This window comes from Bos taurus, chromosome 28 (genome assembly GCF_002263795.3).
Source record: "Bos taurus isolate L1 Dominette 01449 registration number 42190680 breed Hereford chromosome 28, ARS-UCD2.0, whole genome shotgun sequence".
Lineage (NCBI taxonomy): Eukaryota > Metazoa > Chordata > Mammalia > Artiodactyla > Bovidae > Bos > Bos taurus.
In genome coordinates this window covers 24069771-24091668 of record NC_037355.1, presented here as the reverse complement: position 1 = coordinate 24091668, position 21898 = coordinate 24069771, and the positions used below count along the sequence as shown (strand labels likewise).

The 21898-nt window shown below is 37.6% G+C and overlaps 1 protein-coding gene across 3 annotated transcripts in view; it reads left to right on the top strand.

The window, feature by feature from the left end:
- The window catches only part of CTNNA3 (catenin alpha 3), a 1905103-nt gene that overhangs the window by 88124 nt on the left and 1795081 nt on the right, over positions 1-21898 (top strand). For all 3 annotated transcript variants that reach the window (XM_005226477.5, XM_005226478.5, NM_001079638.4), the window contains 1 exon segment: positions 1777-1969. In XM_005226477.5, the coding sequence (XP_005226534.1) occupies positions 1777-1969 (193 nt within the window).

The window sequence follows — 21898 nt, the reverse complement described above, 5'->3', positions numbered from 1 at the left end:
TACTGATGAATTTATTTGCAGGGCAGCAATGGGAAAACAGACATAGAGAACAGACTTATGGATATCAGGGAGAGGGGAGGAGAGGATGAAATGTATAGAGAGAGTAACATAGAAACTTAAATTACCATGTGTAAAATAGATCGCCAATGGGAATTTGCTGTATGACTGGGAACTCAAACAGGGACTCTGTATCAATCTAGAGGGGTGCGTGGGGAGGGAGATGAGTAGGAGGTTAAAGAGGGAGGGGACATATGTATACCTGTGGCTGATTCATGTTGATATTTGACAGAAAACAACAAAATTCTGTAAAGCAATTATCCTTCAATTAAAAAATTAATTAACAAAAAAGTTCATTGGTTTAATTACTCCATTCATTAAGCCATTTATATAAGAAACACTTATTTAACTACTTTATGTTGAAATTGATGCTTGCTCCTTGGAAGAAAGGCTATGACAAACCCAGAGAGTGTATTACAAAGCAGAGACATCACTTTGCTGACAAAGGTCCATGTAGTCAGAGCTTTGGTTTTTCCAGTAGTCATGTACGGATGTGAGAGTTGGACCATAAAGAAGGCTGAGCACTAAAGAATTGGTGCTTTCAAATTGTGGTTCTGGGGAAGACTGTTGAGAGTCTTTTGGACATCTAGGAGATCAAACCAGTCATTCCTAAAGGAAATAAACCCTGAATATTCATTGGAAAGACTGATGCTGAAACTGAAGCTTCAATACTTTGGCCACCCGATGCGAAGAGCTGATTCACTGGAAAAGACCTTGATGCTGGGAAAGATTGAAGGCAAGAGAAGAAGGGAATGACAGAAGTTGAGATGGTTGGATGACGTCACTGACTCAATGGACGTGAGTTTGAGCAAGCTCTGGGAGATAGTGAAAGACAGGGAAGCCTGGTGTGCTGCAGTCCATGGGGTCACAGAGTCTGACATGACTTAGTGACTGAACAACAACCACCACCACCCCAACTTCCATGCATTGTTCTGAGCGCAGGAGAAAGAAACCACATTTCCTGTTTTCATGGAGTTTACATTTTGTGTTGGAAGGGTGCAATAAACATATATGAACAAAAAATATCAGGCTCTGAAATGTCCTGAAGAAGCATAAAGGGTAGTGAGGGAACAGAGTGGAAGAGGATGAGGACTGGGGTGGTCAGGAAAGGCTTCTTGATAGGACACATTGAGGGGGATCTGAGTGTTGGGGAGGCCAACTGAGTTAGGGGATAGTGTAGGAGAGAGGTAAGAGTTTACAAAGGGCCAGAATGTAGGTCATAGTGAGAACTTGGGTTTTGCCCTCCTTAGATAGCCACTGTTTTACATATTTCAGAGTGATTCTGCACCACACCCCAACACACATTAGTAATCTCTTTTCTTAATCTAAATAGATTACTACCTACTGACTTAATTGTAATTATTTTTGCCTCCCTCTTAATGTAGATTGCTGGTTACAAAGTGATATAAATAATCATTTTATATATATATCAAATAATATATATGTGGATATTATATATAGTATGTTTTGCATTGTTCCAATAGTAAAACTTGATGAGATTCCCTCCTTCCTTCCTTTCTTCCTATCTTTAGTTGGGAAGTCTGTGGTAGCTGATAATATTGCTATTGGTGACTTGACTTGACTTTTGAGAATGTACTAGTAGTATTGAGAATGAATCATATTATTACGAAATACTTCTTTTTGTTCTGGTCTATGATATCCCAAGACTGTTCCTCTTGCAATTTGTCTGATGAGTGACTTGTGTTTTTCCAATTTTAGGTTACTACACTTGTAAATTGTCCCCAGAATCCTTCCAACAGGAAAAAAGGACGTTCAAAAAGAGCCAGAGTCCTTCTAGCTTCTGTGGAGGAAGCAACTTGGAATTTATTAGACAAGGGAGAGAAGATTGCTCAGGAAGCCACAGTTTTAAAGGAAGAACTTACTGGGGCACTTGAGGAAGTTCGCAAAGAAAGTGAGTATTCTAGTCCTGGTTGGAAGCAATTGCATATCCTTATGGGATTAGATTTGAGTGTTGTGTTTTAGTTGATTTGAGTTTAATTAGTCTTTTGTTGAGCTCTGAGGAGCTAACTGTGGGCGACAGAGTGGCTCATTAGGCAGCTCCAAGTCTCAGAGCCCCACTCCTGATTCTTCCTTCATTTGTGCTCCTCACACCATAGTTTAGCCATAATAAACAGAGAAATGTACACTTTTTGTCATGAAATGAGAAACGACTAATGAAGCTGAAGATGTCTTTTCCCATACATAAAAAAATTGTCAGTTTCCTTGTAAACAATTGGAGATGGAAGTTTCAGACCTGGCCATCTTAGAGGTACATTTTTCATTTTTCTGGAGGTTTATATTTCCTAAACATAAAAAATTGTTTTGCATAAACTATGTATAGCTCACGTTGCTGCTGTGTTACTAGTACATGATAAGGGGAAATGTAATGGGAGTGATAAATCAGGAGCTTGATATGAACATAGGCATACTACTATATATATGACAGATAACCAACAAGGACCTACTGTATAGCACAGGGAACTCTACTCAATATTCTATGATAAGCTATATGAGGAAAGAATCTAGAAAAGAAGGAATATATGTATATGTATAACCGAATCACTTTGCTGTACAACTGAAATAAACACAACATTGTAAATCAAATATCCTCCAGTTAAAAAACCACACACACAAAATTACATACTAAAAGCATGTATTTCACCTTTTGATATTTTGAATAGTTTTTTAAAAACATTTTTATGTATTTTTAATTGAAGGATAATTGCTTTACAATATTGTTAGTTTCTGCCATACATCAACATGAATCAGCCAAAGGTATACATACATCTCCCTCTTGGAACTCCCTCCCACCTCCCACCCCATCCCATGCCCCCTAGGTTGTCACAGAGCACTGATTTGAGCTCCCTGAGTCATACAGCAAAATTCTCACTGGCTATCGATTTTACATATGGTAGTGTATAAATTTCCTTGAATAGTCTTATAATGAATATATCATTAGCAGGCTATTTTATAAAGAACTGAGCAATACTCTTTTAGTTAGTGGATTGATTTTATATATCAGAATATGTTAGGAGCTATTTTGAGAGCATAAAGAAGCAAAAATCCCCATCCCAAACATAATTTTAAGAAGATCAGGGAATTTTTACTAATTAAATAATTAAAATGAATAATTAATCACAATAAACTTTAGGTCAAATACAATTTTTTTGGTTATATATGTTATATGTGTGCATGCTGTTGCTTCAATTGTATTCAACTCTTTACAGCTTTATGGACCATAGCCTGCCAGGCTCCTCTGTCCATGGGTTTCTCCAGGCAGGAATAGTGGAGTGGGTTGCCATGCTCTCCTCCAGGAGATCTTCCCTACCCTGGGATCTAACCTGCATCTCCTGTATCTCCTGCATTGGCAGGCAGGTTTTCTTTTTTTTTACCTCTATTGCCACCTGGGAAGCCCATATATATTATGTATGATTTATATATTAAAGAGATTCTTCAGAAAATATATAAAATACATAATGTCTAAGATAATTTGAAATAAATTCATCATTCCTCCTTGCTCCCTACCACCTCAGACCGATTTTTCCTCCTGTCTTATCTGCCATGGTATTGTCATCCACTTAGTTACCAAATCAGTTAGACTTTTTGTTTTTATTCCACCCCTCTCTTCCAATTAGTCTCCAAGTTTAACAAATTTTCCTTTTGTTTCTCAGATCTGTTCTCTCTTCTCCATTGTTAATGCTGCCTTCTGAATTTTGGATTACTGCCTTAGCCTTGCCCAATACCAAAGCCAAATGTGTTTTTTAAAAAGTAAAATATACTTCATTGTAGATTTGTTTTGCATTTCTCTAATAATGAGTGATGTTGAGCTTCTTTTCATGTGCTCAAATCTGGTGCTTTGTGACTACCTAGAATGGTGGTGGGATGGTATGGGAGGAGGTAGGGCGGTTCAAGAGGGAGAGGACATATGTATGCCTATAGCTGATTCATGTTGATGTATGGCAGAAACCAACACAATAATGTAAAGCAATTATCCTTCAATTAAAAATGAGTGAGTGAAGTCGCTCAGTCGTGTCCGACTCTTTGCGACCCCATGGACTGTAGCCTATCAGACTTCTCTGTCCATGGGATTTTCCAGGCAAGAGTACTGGAGTGGATTGCCATTTCCTTCTCCAGGGGGTCTTCCCAACCCAGGAATCGAACCCGGGTTTCCCGCATTGCAGGCAGATGCTTTACCGTCTGAGCCACCAGGGAAGCCTCAATTAAAAATAATAAATTAAAAAATGAAAATATACTTATTTTACTTCCCTGCTTAAAATCCTTTTAGTAACTTTGGAAGGATTAGGGATTATCTTTCTGGATAAAGTTCAAACTTTTAAACTCAGCTCCCACAACGTTCCATGTTTGACTTTTACCATTCTCTCCTTTCTCTTTTTATTTTTTGGCTGTACAGTAGCATGGCATGTGGGATCTTAGTTCCTTGGATAGGGATTGAACCCATGCCCCCTGCAGTGGAAGCACAGAATTTTAACCCCTGGACCACCAGAGAAGTCTCTAGACACAACTTCTTAAAGGTGGCAAGCATCACGTTTATTTGATACATAACAGACACCTAGTAAATGTTTGTTAAATAAAAAAAGAACCTAAGCATCATTTTATATTACAAAAATTTATAATTATTTTTGCCTATTTTTATGAAGAAATATCTTTTATAGTTATGGTTTCTTTGCTAATTCTTTGGAAAGAATATGAACCCTATTTAGTACTCTTTCTCTCAGAAAATGAGATCTATTTGCCAACATAGTTTCCATAAATCACCTGGCAGTAAATATGTAAGATGTTGGTCTTTCTTAGAAGAGAATAATAATTGTAATAATTGTCAGGAAATGGTATTTGCTTTTTTAAAAAACAGTAATCAACACTTTTAGCTCAACAGAAGTAACTTATTTTAAGGAAAAGTTCTCAAAGAGAAGTCTCTTTGGATTTTAGAATTATGCAATGTATCCCTCACTGTGTTCTGTGATAATGTGTGAAATACATATACATGGCATATGCTATATACACAACAAATACATTTGGTTAAAGATCACCAAGTGCTTTATACTCCTAATCTTTTTGACCAACTGCCAAATTGAATTCCTGCCACTGGTGTGTAGGAGGAAGGCAGTAAAATGGCAAATGGTTCTGGAATTTGGGGAATGGCCAATGCTTATCTTGTGGATAGCAGAGATAGTGATAGTGAGAGCACTGTTCTCAAAAACTTGGAAGGAATTTTAGCTCAGTGGTGGAGTTAAAGTATCAGGAGAATGCGTTCTGATCCAAGTAACTCTGTATAATACTAGAAACATATTTTAAAAATTTCGTGCTTTCATTCTTTTTTTTATTTGTGTGTGTGTGTGCTTTGTCTAGTGTCATAATGTGAAGGAGTTTTGAAGAGCAAAGTTTAATACTTTTGAAAGAGTAAAGAATACTGCAAGTAGAGGATATTTTTATCTATACTGTATATATATTGACTTATTTTCAAGAAGAATTCTGACACTAACTCAGAATTTTTTTTCTAATAAAAACATAGTATAATTTACATAGCCTTATTATAGGAGTCTCTTTTATTCTGTTTTACTGCCTTCTGTGGCTTTAGCTAGACAGTCGAAGTGATAAATAAAATGGGCATTTGGTTACCTAAAGAAGCTGCTTGTAGAAGATAGTATATGGATAGTATTGGGGGAGAATGGTGAAAGGAAAGGTGAAACTGTCAAGATCCAGAAACTGTGGTCCATGTATTGATTATATATGGTCACTCATAACCTAATAAGTCTTTTACAATGGTAAAGTATTAAATCTGGTATTGAATAGTTTTAGAATATTCATATAACAGTTACCTAGGAATTAGCTAAGAATTATTTATAATGTCTGGATTACATTTTTTGCCTGTAGCCTATTTGCTACTTTTGTGTAACCTTTGCTCTTCTACAACAGACATTGTTTCTAAGTCATACAATTGCTTTAAGGATTTTTAGTGGTTCATTAAGAATGACATATATACAAAAAATACACGTTGTCAAACAACTCAATATATTTTCATTGTGAATATATGAATGTAACTTCTACCTAGATCAATAATAGAACAATAATAGAATATATAGAATTACAGAATAGAATATATAGAATATGTAGAATAACAATAAATAATCAAAATATATAGAAGTAAATAGATAACAATAGAATATATAGAATAACAATAATAGAGTAATAGAATAAAAAATAGAACAATACTAGAACCCTAGAAGCATACCCTGTGTCAGTTACTACTCTCACCACACAGGTTACCATTATCCTGCTTATTACACAGAGTAATTTTTTTTTCCCCCCTCATTTTGATTTTGTATAAGTAGGATCATACAGTATGTCGCCTCTTGAGTATGGCTCCTTTTGCTCAATGTTATCTTTGTAAGGCCTTGCCATATAGTAGTTCATTTGTTTTTGTTGTTGAATATGTGCATCCTAAGTCACTTCAGTTGTGTCCAACTCTTTGTGATGCTGTGGACTGTAGCCTGTCAGGCTCCTCTGTTCATGGGATTCTCCAGCTGTCAATACTTGAGGGGGCTGCCGTGCTCTCCTCTGGGGGATCTTCCTGACCCAGGGATTGTACCCAGGTCTCCTGTGTCCTGTATTGGCAGGCACTTTCTTTACCACTGGTGCCACCTGGGAAGCCCCTTCATTGTTTAATAGGCCAAAATTATTTATCCACTCTATTGTTGATGAATATTTGAGTTGCTTCCAGTTTTTGGCTTTAATGCACATTCCTCTTATGTATGTATCTGTGCAATACTTATGGCTCATGAATGTAGACATCCTGTTGGGTTTATATCTAGGAATGAAATAGCTAGGTCATAAGGTAAACATTCCTATTTGGAACCAGTCAAAGGCTTTGGCATAGTCAATAAAGCTGAAATAGATGTTTTTCCGGAACTCTCTTGCTTTTTCGATGATCCAGTGGATGTTGGCAATTTGATCTCTGGTTCCTCTGCCTTTTCTAAAACCAGCTTGAACATCTGGAAGTTCACAGTTCACGTATTGCTGAAGCCTGGCTTGGAGAATTTTGAGCATTAAAGGAGTACGTCAAGGCTGTCTATTGTCACCCTGCTTATTTAACTTACATGTAGAGTACATCATGAGAAACGTTGGGCTGGAGAAGCACAAGCTGGAATCAAGATTGCCAGGAGAAATACCAATAACCTCAGATATGCAGATGACACCACCCTTATGGCAGAAAGTGAAGAGGAACTAAAAAGCCTCTTGATGAAAGTGAAAGAGGAGAGTGAAAATGTTGGCTTAAAACTCAACATTCAAAAAACGAAGATCATGGCTTCCAGTCCCGTCACTTCATGGCAAATAGAAGGGGAGAAAGTGGAAACAGTGACAGATTTTATTTTCTTGGGGTCCGGAATCACTGTGGATGGTGACTGCAGCCATGAAATTAAAAGATGCTCAGTCCTTGGAAGGAAAGCTTTGATAAACCTAGATAGCATATTAAAAAGCAGAGACATCACTTTGTCAACAAAGGTCTGGATAGTCAAAACTATGGTTTTTCCAGTTGTCACGTATGAATGTGAGAGTTGGACCATAAAGAAGATGGAATACTGAAGAATTGATGCTTGTGAACTCTCGTTCTGGAGAAGACTCTTGAGAGTCCCTTGGATGGCTAGGAGATAAAACCAGTCAATCCTAAAGAAAATCAACCCTGAATATTCATTGGAAGGACTGATGCGGAAGCTGAAGCTCTAATGCTTTGGCCACCTGATATGAAGAGCCGACTCATTGGAAAAGACCCTGATGCAGGGAAAGATTGAGGGCAGGAGGAGAAGGGGGCGACAGAGGATGAGATGGTTGAATGGTATCAATGACTCAATGGACATGAGTTTGAGCAAACTCTGGGAGATAGTGAAGGACAGGGGAGCCTGGTGTGCTGCAGTCCATGGGGTCACAAAGAGTGGAACATGATTTAGTGACTGAATAACAACAACAACAAATGCAATTCTATTTTTAGTTTTTAAAGAAATCTCTATACTGTTTTCCACAGTGACAATCAATTCACATCCCCAGCAGCGGTATAGGAGGGTTCCTTTTTCTCCACACTCTTTCCAGCATCTGTCGACTTTCTAATGGTGGCCATTCTGACCTGTGTGATGTGATAACTTATTCTAGTTTTGATTTGCATTTGTCTAATAATTAGCGATGTTGAGTGTCTTCATGTGCTTATTGGCCAGCTGTATGTCTTCTCTGGAGAATGTCTGTTTAGGTCTTCTGCCATTTTTTGATTGGATGGTATTTTTTTGTTGTTGTGATAGTGTTGTCTAAGTTGTTTGTATCATTTGGAAATTAATTCCTTGTTGATTGCATTGTTTGCAAATATTTTTTCCCATCCTATAGGTTCTCTTTTCTTTTTGTTGATGATTTTTTTTTTGCTGGGAAAAAGCTTATAAGTTTGATTATGTCCCATTTGTTTATTTTTGCTTTTATTTCTATTGCCTTGAAAAACTCATTGTAGTTTAAATTTGTTCTTGATATGAGATTTTAGTTGTGATATTAAAAAGTCTTCTTCCTTTATTTAAGCATTTTTGTTATTTATAAGTAGTTTTGATAAATTCAGGTTAATCATTTTGTTCCTTTATGGGTAGAGATTTTTGTTATGTTTAAAAAATTTGCCTATTACAAAGTCAGGAGGATTTCCTCTTGTGTTGTCATCTACAGGCTTAATTGTTTTACCTGTATGATCTACATGGATATACATTTTATAAATGGTGTGATTTAGAGGTCATAATTCATTTTTTTATATGAGAATACAATTAAAACAATATCATATAGATGCATATAGAGTTTAATGGTTCCCATACCATTTGTTGAAAAAACCCCTTACAATCCTAATCTTTCTCAACTGAATCATTTTTGCACCTTTGTTGAAAAGTAGTTGACCATCTCTGTGTGAGTCTACTTTGGAACTCTCTTCTGTTCCATTGATTCCATATCAGTCCTTATGGCAATAATACATTGTTTTGATTACTGTATACCAGAGTAAGTATTGAAATCAAAATTATTTTCATTTGGTTATACTAGGTCCCATGCATATCCGTAAAAATCTTGGAAATTTTTATAAAACAAGCCTGCTGAGATTTTGATTGGGATTAAATTGGGTCTGTCGATCAGTTTGTGCTGAGTTGATATTTCAATATTTATGAGTCTTCTGATTCAAAACATGTAACTCATTTTTCAAAATGATATTTAAATGATACTTTAAAACATTTTAATTTTAAATCTTTCTTCAAATTCATCACACTTTTCCCCCTGGCATCTTCAGGATATTTTTAAGTCCATCCAGTGAATTTTTCCTTTAGATATCATACATTTTAATTTCTTTAATTTTCATTTTTTTTTCTTTTCTTTAATAGAAAATTATTTAATTAGTATACATGTGTTCCCCATCCTGAACCCTCCTCCCTCCTCCCTCCCCACACCATCCCTCTGGGTCGTCCCAGTGCACCAGCCCCAAGCATCCAGCATCGTGCATTGAACCTGGACTGGCATCTCGTTTCATACATAACGTTTCACATGTTTCAATGCCATTCTCCCAAATCTTCCCACACTCTCCCTCTCCCACAGAGTCCATAAGACTGTTCTATACATCAGTGTCTCTTTTGCTGTCTCGTATACAGGGTTATCGTTACCATCTTTCTAAATTCCATATATATGCGTTAGTATACTGTATTGGTGTTTTTCCTTCTGGCTTACTTCACTCTGTATAATAGGCTCCAGTTTCATCCACCTCATTAGAACTAATTCAAATGTATTCTTTTTAATGGCTGAGTAATACTCCATTGTGTATATGTACCACAGCTTTCTTATCCATTCATCTGCTGATGGACATCTAGGTTGCTTCCATGTCCTGGCTATTATAAACAGTGCTGCGATGAACATTGGGGTACACGTGTCTCTTTCCCTTCTGGTTTCCTCAGTGTGTATGCCCAGCAGTGGGATTGCTGGATCATAAGGCAGTTCTATTTCCAGTTTTTTAAGGAATCTCCACACTGTTCTCCATAGTGGCTGTACTAGTTTACATTCCCACCAACAGTGTAAGGGGGTTCCCTTTTCTCCACACCCTCTCCAGCATTTATTATTTGTAGACTTTTGGATCGCAGCCATTCTGACTGGTGTGAAATGGTACCTCATAGTGGTGTTGATTTGCATTTCTCTGATAATGAGTGATGTTGAGCATCTTTTCATGTGTTTGTTAGCCCTCTGTATGTCTTCTTTGGAGAAATGTCTATTTAGATCTTTGGCCCATTTTTTGATTGGGTCATTTATTTTTCTGGAGTTGAGCTGTAGGTGTTGCTTGTATATTTTTGAGATTAGTTGTTTGTCGGTTGCTTCATTTGCTATTATTTTCTCCCATTCTGAAGGCTGTCTTTTCACCTTGCTAATAGTTTCCTTTGATGTGCAGAAGCTTTTAAGTTTAATTAGGTCCCATTTGTTTATTTTTACTTTTATTTCCAATATTCTGGGAGGTGGATCATAGAGGATCCTGCTGTGATGTATGTCAGAGAGTGTTTTGCCTATGTTCTCCTCTAAGAGTTTTATAGTTTCTGGTCTTACGTTGAGATCTTTAATCCATTTTGAGTTTATTTTTGTATATGGTGTTAGAAAGTGTTCTAGTTTCATTCTTTTACAAGTGGTTGACCAGATTTCCCAGCACCACTTGTTAAAGAGATTGTCTTTAATCCATTGTATATTCTTGCCTCCTTTGTCAAAGATAAGGTGTCCATATGTGCGTGGATTTATCTCTGGGCTTTCTATTTTATTCCATTGATCTATATTTCTGTCTTTGTGCCAGTACCATACTGTCTTGATAACTGTGGCTTTGTAGTAGAGCCTGAAGTCAGGTAGGTTGATTCCTCCAGTTCCATTTTTCTTTCTCAAGATCGCTTTGGCTATTCGAGGTTTTTTTGTATTTCCATACAAATTGTGAAATTATTTGTTCTAGCTCTGTGAAGAATACTGTTGGTAGCTTGATAGGGATTGCATTGAATCTATAAATTGCTTTGGGTAGTATACTCATTTTCACTATATTGATTCTTCCAATCCATGAACATGGTATATTTCTCCATCTATTAGTGTCCTCTTTGATTTCTTTCACCAGTGTTTTATAATTTTCTATATATAGGTCTTTAGTTTCTTTAGGTAGATATATTCCTAAGTATTTTATTCTTTTCATTGCAATGGTGAATGGAATTGTTTCCTTAATTTCTCTTTCTGTTTTCTCATTATTAGTGTATAGGAATGCAAGGGATTTCTGTGTGTTTATTTTATATCCTGCAACTTTACTATAATCATTGATTAGTTCTAGTAATTTTCTGGTGGAGTCTTTAGGGTTTTCTATGTAGAGGATCATGTAATCTGCAAATAGTGAGAGTTTTACTTCTTCTTTTCCAATTTGGATTCCTTTTATTTCTTTTTCTGCTCTGATTGCTGTGGCCAAAACTTCCAAAACTATGTTGAATAGTAATGGTGAAAGTGGGCACCCTTGTCTTGTTCCTGACTTTAGAGGAAATGCTTTCAATTTTTCACCATTGAGGATAATGTTTGCTGTGGGTTTGTCATATATAGCTTTTATTATGTTGAGGTATGTTCCTTCTATTCCTGCTTTCTGGAGAGTTTTTATCATAAATGGGTGTTGAATTTTGTCAAAGGCTTTCTCTGCATCTATTGAGATAATCATATGGTTTTTATTTTTCAATTTGTTAATGTGGTGTATTACATTGATTGATTTGCGGATATTGAAGAATCCTTGCATCCCTGGGATAAAGCCCACTTGGTCATGGTGTATGATCTTTTTAATGTGTTGTTGGATTCTGATTGCTAGAATTTTGTTAAGGATTTTTGCATCTATGTTCATCAGTGATATTGGCCTGTAGTTTTCTTTTTTTGTGGGATCTTTGTCAGGTTTTGGTATTAGGGTGATGGTGGCCTCATAGAATGAGTTTGGAAGTTTACCTTCCTCTGCAATTTTCTGGAAGAGTTTGAGCAGGATAGGTGTTAGCTCTTCTCTAAATTTTTGGTAGAATTCAGCTGTGAAGCTGTCTGGACCTGGGCTTTTGTTTGCTGGAAGATTTTTGATTACAGTTTCAATTTCCGTGCTTGTGATGTGTCTGTTAAGGTTTTCTATTTCTTCCTGGTCTAGTTTTGGAAAGTTGTACTTTTCTAAGAATTTGTCCATTTCTTCCTCATTGTCCATTTTATTGGCATATAATTGTTGATAGTAGTCTCTTATGATCCTTTGTATTTCTGTGTTGTCTGTTGTGATCTCTCCATTTTCGTTTCTAATTTTATTGATTTGATTTTTCTCCCTTTGTTTCTTGATGAGTCTGGCTAATGGTTTGTCAATTTTATTTATCCTTTCAAAGAACCAGCTTTTGGCTTTGTTGATTTTTGCTATGGTCTCTTTTGTTTCTTTTGCATTTATTTCTGCTCTAATTTTTAAGATTTCTTTTCTTCTACTAACCCTGGGGTTCTTCATTTCTTCCTTTTCTAGTTGCTTTAGGTGTAGAGTTAGGTTATTTATTTGACTTTTTTCTTGTTTCTTGAGGTATGCCTGTATTGCTATGAACTTTCCCCTTAGGACTGCTTTTACAGTATCCCACAGGTTTTGGGTTGTTGTGTTTTCATTTTCATTCATTTCTATGCAAATTTTGATTTCTTTTTTGATTTCTTCTGTGATTTGTTGGTTATTCAGCAGCGTGTTGTTCAGCCTCCATATGTTGGAATTTTTAATCGTTTTTCTCCTGTAATTGAGATCTAATCTTACTGCATTGTGGTCAGAAAAGATGCTTGGAATGATTTCTATTTTTTTGAATTTACCAAGGCTAGCTTTATGGCCCAGGATGTGATCTATCCTGGAGAAGGTTCCATGTGCGCTTGAGAAAAAGGTGAAATTCATTGTTTTGGGATGAAATGTCCTATAGATATCAATTAGGTCTAACTGGTCTATTGTATCATTTAAAGTTTGTGTTTCCTTGTTAATTTTCTGTTTAGTTGATCTATCCATAGGTGTGAGTGGGGTATTAAAGTCTCCCACTATTATTGTGTTATTGTTAACTTCTCCTTTCATACTTGTTAGCATTTGTCTTACATACTGCGGTGCTCCCGTGTTGGGTGCATATATATTTATAATTGTTATATCTTCTTCTTGGATTGACCCTTTGGTCATTATGTAGTGACCTTCTTTGTCTCTTTTCACAGCCTTTGTTTTAAAGTCTATTTTATCTGATATGAGTATTGCTACTCCTGCTTTCTTTTGGTCCCTATTTGCATGGAAAATCTTTTTCCAGCCCTTCACTTTCAGTCTGTATGTGTCCCCTGTTTTGAGGTGGGTCTCTTGTAGACAACATATGTAGGGGTCTTGTTTTTGTATCCATTCAGCCAGTCTTTGTCTTTTGGTTGGGGCATTCAACCCATTTACGTTTAAGGTAATTACTGATAAGTATGATCCCGTTGCCATTTACTTTATTGTTTGGGGTTCGAATTTATACACCATTTTTGTGTTTCCTGTCTAGAGAATATCCTTTAGTATTTGTTGGAGAGCTGGTTTGGTGGTGCAGAATTCTCTCAGCTTTTGCTTGTCTGAGAAGCTTTTGATTTCTCCTTCATACTTGAATGAAATCCTTGCTGGGTACAATAATCTGGGCTGTAGGTTATTTTCTTTCATCATTTTAAGTATGTCTTGCCATTCCCTCCTGGCTTGAAGAGTGTCTATTGAAAGATCAGCTGTTATCCTTATGGGAATTCCCTTGTGTGTTATTTGTTGTTTTTCCCTTGCTGCTTTTAATATTTGTTCTGTGTGTTTGATCTTTGTTAATTTGATTAATATGTGTCTTGGGGTGTTTCGCCTTGGGTTTATCCTGTTTGGGATTCTCTGGGTTTCTTGGACTTGGGTGATTATTTCCTTCCCCAGTTTAGGGAAGTTTTCAACTATTATCTCCTCAAGTATTTTCTCATGGTCTTTCTTTTTGTCTTCTTCTTCTGGAACCCCTATGATTCGAATGTTGTAGCGTTTAATATTGTCCTGGAGGTCTCTGAGATTGTCCTCATTTCTTTTAATTCGTTTTTCTTTTATTTTCTCTGATTCATTTATTTCTACCATTCTATCTTCTAATTCACTAATCCTATCTTCTGCCTCTGTTATTCTACTATTTGTTGCCTCCAGAGTGTTTTTAATTTCATTTATTGCATTATTCATTATATATTGACTCTTTTTTATTTCTTCTGGGTCCTTGTTAAACCTTTCTTGCATCTTCTCAATCCTTGTCTCCAAGCTATTTATCTGTGATTCCATTTTAATTTCAAGATTTTGGATCAATTTCACTATCATTATTTGGAATTCTTTATCAGGTAGATTCCCTATCTCTTCCTCTTTTGTTTGGTTTGGTGGGCATTTATCCTGTTCCTTTATCTGCTGGATATTCCTCTGTCTCTTCATCTTGTTTAAATTGCTGAGTTTGGGATGTCCTTTCTGTATTCTGGCAGTTTGTGGAGTTCTCTTTATTGTGGCTTTTCCTCGCTGTGTGTGGGTTTGTACAGGTGGCTTGTCAAGGTTTCCTGGTTAGGGAAGCTTGTGTCGGTGTTCTGATGGGTGGAGCTGTATTTCTTCTCTTTGTTCAGTCACGCTGTGGGGAGGGAGGGAGGGATGCTGCAAACAAATAACACTGGCGTGTGCTTGCAGTGCCTCAGCCACACTGGGTCTGCCCCCGCTCACGGTGCGTGTAGCCTCCCTGCCCACACTGCTCGGGCTCTAGGTTGTTCCGCCGGGAACAATCCGAGGCTGGCCCTGGGTTGCATGTACCTCCCAGGTCCAAGCCGCTCAGGTTCAGGCACTCGGGTAGTCCTCAGAGGCGCAGACTCAGTTGGGCCTGAGTTTTGTGCTCTTCCCAGGTCCGAGCAGCTCAGGTGATGAGGTGTTTGGCGAGCGCCAATGCTGCGACTTATCGCCTCCCCGCCACTCGGTTATCTGGGTGTAAAACCGGCGCACCTTCTCAGGCAGATGTTAACCGTCCAGACCCCCAAGAAGTTTTAGTTAGCAAAGAAGCCTGCTTACAGTTTTATAGATAATGTCTCTCTGGGGCTGCGATTGCCCCCTTCCGGCTCTGGCTGCCTGTCACCGGAGGGGGAAGGTCTGCAGCCGGCTATCTCTGTTCAGTCCTTTGTTCCGTGCGTGGGCCTGGCGGTCTTAGGTTAGGGCTGGCTTTTCGCGTGGTAGATATCCCACAGTCTGGTTTGCTAGCCCAAATTATTTCGCTCAGATAGTGCTCAGGGTATTCAGGCCAGATTCTTACTCTAAGTGATGCAGCCCGCGCTGCGCCTCCCTGCCCAGCCCCCGCTTGCTAATGGCGCGTGCAGGCGTCTGCGCTGCTTCTCCGCTGGGGGAGTTACCGTAGGACTCGCAATCTTCGAGTTTTAATTGTTTATTTATTTTTTCTTCCTGTTATGTTGCCCTCTGTGCTTCCAAAGCTCGGCACAGATTCGGCAGTGAGAAGGTTTCCTGGTGTTTGGAAACTTCTCTCTTTTTAAGACTCCCTTCCCGGGACGGAACTCCGTCCCTCCCTCTTTTGTCTCTTTTTTTGTCTTTTATATTTTTTCCTACCTCCTTTCGAAGAGTTGGATTGCAGTTCTGGGTGCCTGATGTCCTCTGCCGGCATTCAGAAGTTGTTTTGTGGAATTTACTCGACGTTTAAATGCTCTTTTGATGAATTTGTTGGGGAGAAAGTGTTCTCCCCGTCCTACTCCTCCGCCATCTTCAAATTTTCTCATTTGTTTTTTAAAAATAGTTTTTATTTCTGTGAAAATAGATATGGAAACAATTTTCTTTAATTTCTTTCCAAATTCTAGTTCCCTGATGAAATTTTGTCTTGCCATTACTTTTCTTGAATGTTTCCTTTTAAGTTAATTTCTGTATCTGACATTTTCAATATGTGGTTCTCCTATAGGTTTGTTTCTATTGTCTGTTTTTTTCATTTGATTTTTAAAGTAACTGATTTTGTCTACTGCTGTCTTGGATAGTTTTTGATCAAATGCTTGGCATCATGAATGAAAAATTTAAAAATTAATTTTTAAAGATTATTCTATCTCTAGCTAGCCCTTGGGCTTCCCAGGTGGCCTAGTGGTGAAGAATCTGCCAGCCAATGCAGGAGGCACAAGAGACGTAAGTTTGATCCCTGGGTTTGGAGGATCCCCTGGAGAAAGAAATGGCAACCCACTCCCATATTCTTGTCTGGAAAATTTCCATGGAGGGAGGAACCTGCTGGTCTACAGTCCAAGGGTCCTGGTGGTCTACAGTACACAAAGAGTCAGACACAATTGAGTGACTGAGCACACACAGCTACTCTTGGATGTAGCAACTCAGAGTTCTCAACTGAAAGTATAGGATATTTCATAGGACATTTCATCTTAGGCAGTCTCAGAGCTCCAATTTTTTCTCCCTCACTTACTCAATTCTCAGTTGGTAAAGAATCTGCCTGTAATACAGGAGACCCAGATTCGATTTCTTGGCCAGGAAGATCTGCTGGCGAAGGTATAGGCTACCCACTCCACTATTTTTGGGCTTCCCTGGTGGCTCAGCTGGTAAGGAATCCACCTGAAATGTAGGAGACCTGGGTTTGATTCCTGGTTTGGGAAGATCCCCTGGAGAAGGAACAGGCTACCCACTCCAGAATTCTGGCTTGGAGAATTCCATGGATGTATAGTCCATGGGTTAGAAAAGAGTTCTACACGACTGAGCAACTTTCCCTTTCACTTTCATTTCCTCAAGGAGGACAAAATTGTTTGCTTTATATCTCATTCTCTCAGCTGCCATTTTTTTTTTTTTTTTGTTTGGACTTTTCTCTTATTCAGTCACTATGCTATTTGGTTTCCTATAATCATATACAAAAAGTTAGCTTCAGGTGAATTTAGGATCTAAATATTAAGAGAAAAATTAAAAACTCAGTGAAAATTAAAGGTGAATATTTGTAAGGCTTTGGATGTTCAACAGGATTTATTAATCATGAAACAAATTTAAAGAAAAGATTGATACATTTTATTATATCAAAATTAAGAGCTTTATTTAAAAAAAATTATTTATTTATTTATTTATCTGCATGGGTCTCAGCCAAAGAATATTCAAACTACCGCACAATTGCACTCATCTCACAAGCTAGCAAAGTAATGCTCAAAATTCTCCAAGCTAGGCTTCAACAGTATGTGAACTGTGAACTTCCAGATGTTCAAGCTGGATTTAGAAAAGGTAGAGGAACCAGAGGTCAAATTGCCAACATCCATTGGATCATAAAAAAAGCAAAAGAATTCCTGAAAAACATCTAATTCTGCTTCATTGACTATGCTAAAGCCTTTGACTGTGTGGATCACAACAAACTGTGGAAAATTCTTCAAGAGTTAGGAATACCAGACCACCTTACCTGCCTCCTGAGAAACCTGTATGCAGGTCAAGAAGCAACAGTTAGAACAGCACATGGAACGATGGACTGGTTCCAAATTGGGAAAGGAGGATGTCAAGGCTGCAAATTGTTACCCTGCTTATTTAACTTATACTCAGAGTACATCGTGTGAAATGCTGGGATGGATGAAGCACAAGCCAGAATCAAGATTGCAGGAGAAATATCAGTAATCTCAGATACACAGATGATACCACCTTTATGGCAGAAAGTGAAGAGGAACTAAAGAACCTCTTGATGAAGGTGAAAGAAGAGAGTGAAAAAGCTGCTTTAAAACTCAACATTAAAAAAAGACCAAGATTATGGCATCCAATCCCATCACTTCATGGCAAATAGGTGGGGAAACAAAGGAAACAGTGACAAACTGTTTTCTTGGGCTCCAAAATCACTGTGGGCAGTGACTGCAGCCATGAAACTAAAAGACGCTTGCTCTTTGGAAGAAAAGCTATGACCAAACTAGACAGTGTATTAAAAAGCAGAGACATAACTTTGCCAACAAAGTCCGTCTAGTCAAAGCTATGGTTTTTCCAGAAATCATGTATGGATATGAGAGTTGGACCATAAAGAAGGCTGAGCACTGAAGAACTGATGCTTCTGAACTGTGATATTGGAGAAGACTCTTGACTCCCTTGGAGTGCAAGGAGATCAAACCAGTCAATCCTAAAGGAAATCAATCCTGAATATTCACTGAAGAACTGATGCTGAAGCTGAAGCTCCACTACTTTGGCCCCTGATGCAAAGAGCTGACCCTGGTGTGAAGGGCTGACTGATTGGAAAAGATCCTGATGCTGGGAAAGGTTGAAGGCAAGAAGAGATGGGGATGACAGAGGATGAGATGGTTGGATGGCATCACCGACTCAATGGACATGAGTTTGAGCAAGCTCCAGGAGATGGTGAAGGACAGGGAAGCCTGGTGTGTTGCAGTCCATGGGTGGCAAAGAATTGGACTCAACTGAGTGATTGAACAACATGGGTCTTAGTTGCTGCATGCTGGATTTCTCCTTGCATTGCATGGGCTTAGTTGCCCTGAAGAATGTGGGAATCGTAGTTCCCCCATCAGGGACCAAACTGAGATCCCATCCATTGGAAGGTGAATTCTTAACCACTGGACCACCAGGGAAGTCTCTGAGAACTTTCTTACATCATAAAGTTTTTAAGGAAAATGAGAAGGTAATCTAGGAAAGATATTGGCATAAACACTAGGCATTATAAGAAAAACACATAGGTGTAAGTTATAGGTTTAGTTGCTAAGTTGCATCCGACTCTTGTGACCCCATGGACTGTATCCTGCCAGGCTTGTCTGTCCATGGGATTCTTCAGGCAAGAATACTGGAGTGGGTTGCCATTTCCTTCTCCAGGGGATTTTTCCCATCCAGGAATTGAACCCAGGTCTCCTGAATACAGGCAGATTTTTTTTACCAAATGAGCTACAAGAACACATAAGGAATGCATAAATCAATATGCAAAGGAAAAATGACCATGAAAAATTTTTACAAAAGAATAAGCACCAACAAAAATCAAAGAGATGTTCAACCACACTGATTATCAGGGAGATGCAAATAATATTTAATTTTATGCAATTCAATTGGTAAAAATTAAAAAATCTAATATGTTAGACAGACATTGAAGCAATAGGATTTTATATGTTGCCTGTGGGAATGTAAATTGATGCAACTATTTCAAAACACAGTTTTGGTACGTCACTTTTGTCAAATGCCAAAGTTCCATATACATGTGTTTCTGGACTCAATTATATTTCTGATGTTGTTGGTGTGTAAAAACGCAGTTGTCTTTTAAAGATTGGTACTTCTTGAGATATTACCTTTGAAATGAAATATTTGGATAGTAATTTTAAAAAGAGGGAAACATTTGAGCCATGCAAACACATATGGTCTGTTTCTTTGGTATCCTTATGATGGTAAGATTATGGTACTTTATTTGGCTTATGTTAGAAGCAAATTTTACAGAAGTGACCCAGTATATGGCATGCTATTCATACATAGAATTGCAAAGAACAAATGACTGTTTTGATAGAGAAATACATACTTTATATTAATAAACATTTAGGAAAATATCCTCTTCTCAGGGGGCTTCCCTGGTAGCTAAGTGGGTAAAAAGTCCACCTGTAATGCAGGTGACACAGGCAGATGCAGGTTCCATCCTTGGGTCAGGAAGATCCCCTGGAGGAGAGCATGGCAACCCACTCCACTATACTTGCCTGGAGAATCCCATGGGCAGAGTAGCCTGGTGGGCTACAGTCCATAGGGTTGCACAGAGTTGGACATTATTGGTGACTGAGCATGCATGCACACAAGCTGTTCTCAGATCTCTAATTCTAAAGATGCTACTTTTTCTCATATGTAGAAAGGTATGTATGGTGATACATGGTCTATTGTAGTGACTGGGATAATTATACTTTGAAGTTTTGTTAACATCATGAAATATCATAATAAGTTTTTGAGATAAACACTAAAGATATTAATTGTGCTGTTTGGAAAAAAAATAACTAATGATCTGGGTTTAGCAAAAGTCTTAAAGATCTGTCAGTCAAATCAGAGTCTTTTTCCTTAGAATATTTAAAAATAATATTTAGCTTTCTCATGTAAGCATTAACTACTTTATCTTAATAATTACACAGTTTTAGATATAAAAGAGGTGCCTCCTTAATGTGTAAAGGGATAATTTGAGATCTCAAGAGTGTTCAGAGAAATTTAAGTTAAATTTAAGATTTAACTCTTTTGTATACTTCCAGACAAACCAAGGTGCCTACAGAAGTGGTGTACAACACCTATCAAATCCCCATATACTTTGGTTTAACTTATCTGGAGCTGAAAAGTGTTGTTTAAGACCAGTAGTCTTGGCAGTTAAGCCTACCAAAGTCAGCAGTTGGAAACATGTATTATGGCCTTCATGTTCACATATGTCAAATGGGAGAGGACTTGCAAATATGTTGGAATCCTGCCACTGCTAAAATATTTCCGCATCTATTTTTAATTGTGGGCCTCCACCAAGGCCACCATGAGCCAATAAATGAGGAGCTTTTTAATCCATCAGGGGCCCTCTAATTAATTTCTTCTCAAATATGGGGCTATGGTATTTTATACTAAAAGAAATGCTACACTGTCTAGTCTACTAATGCAGGAGCCTCCCAACTAAATGGCATGTTTGAAAAGCTTAGGCCAGCAGCAGCTGACAGCTTGCCCCACTTTGCTGGCTCATGAGTATTTCTAGCAGGATATATGATGTGACTTGTACCTAGAGGACTATCTCCCTCCAGTGAGAAGCAAACAGGTAAAATGTACACATTCTTCTTGTGCATAATATATGTATTTAGGGTATTTAAAAAATTCTCCCTCTTTCTACATTTCCATAGTTCTTTATTTTTATGATTTGCAAGACCCCAGGTTTACATTTTTTTCCCCAAGCAGGAATTAGGAATGAAAACTTACTATCATCCGTATTAGTCAGAGAAGACAATTACTCCTAGAAATGATTATTTCTGGAAGATGGTATCTTGAAAGTGTAATTAGTCTTCCTATCAGAATACTGGAGTACTTACTCAAACAACAAATGCCATTATAGAATTTCCAATATTGAACCTTTAATGTTACCTATTGCCTTCCTGGTAATTCAGGGCTTTTTTTTTTTTTTGGTATAAGAAATCATTTCCCATGGAAAGTAGAGATTTAAGAAATTTATTAGTGTCCATTTTGGGTCACCTGAGTTGAAAGATCTTATCTCTTGAAACTCATATCTATGGGACATTTTTTAACAAAAGAAAATAGCAGTTCATTTTTAGTTAACCGTCCCTAAGTAATAGGTTAGCTCTATCCACTCTGCTCAACAGCATTGCAGTTAGGACTTAGATAAAATGTTTGGTGTTTACCACCATTTACTCACAGCCTATATATGGTTTCAAAGGCAACAGCTGCTGCCTTGTTATTTCCATCTATTGCTATGTTGATGTTGTATGTATTTAACTGTTATTATATCTCAAGAGTATTCTTAGATGAGCATATAGTCACAAATACAATAATCTTTTCAACCAAGTATAGTGTGTTTTAGAAGTTGCTGTTTATTCTTCATTAGAAAGGGGATGATGAACTCTTGTTCAAACACATTTTAGCATGCATGCATGGTGTCTTGTAATTGGCAGAATGTTTATGGAAACACTTCCATTGAAGACTGATGAGCTAATTAGCCACATTGCTTGTAAACTACTAATTGCTGGAAAACACTCAATGTGGAATCCCTTAGTGTTCACTTGAAAAATCTGCAGCAGACTTTTTTAAAATGGAAGTATAGTTGATTTACAATACTGTGGTAGTTTCAGGTATACAGCAAAGCAA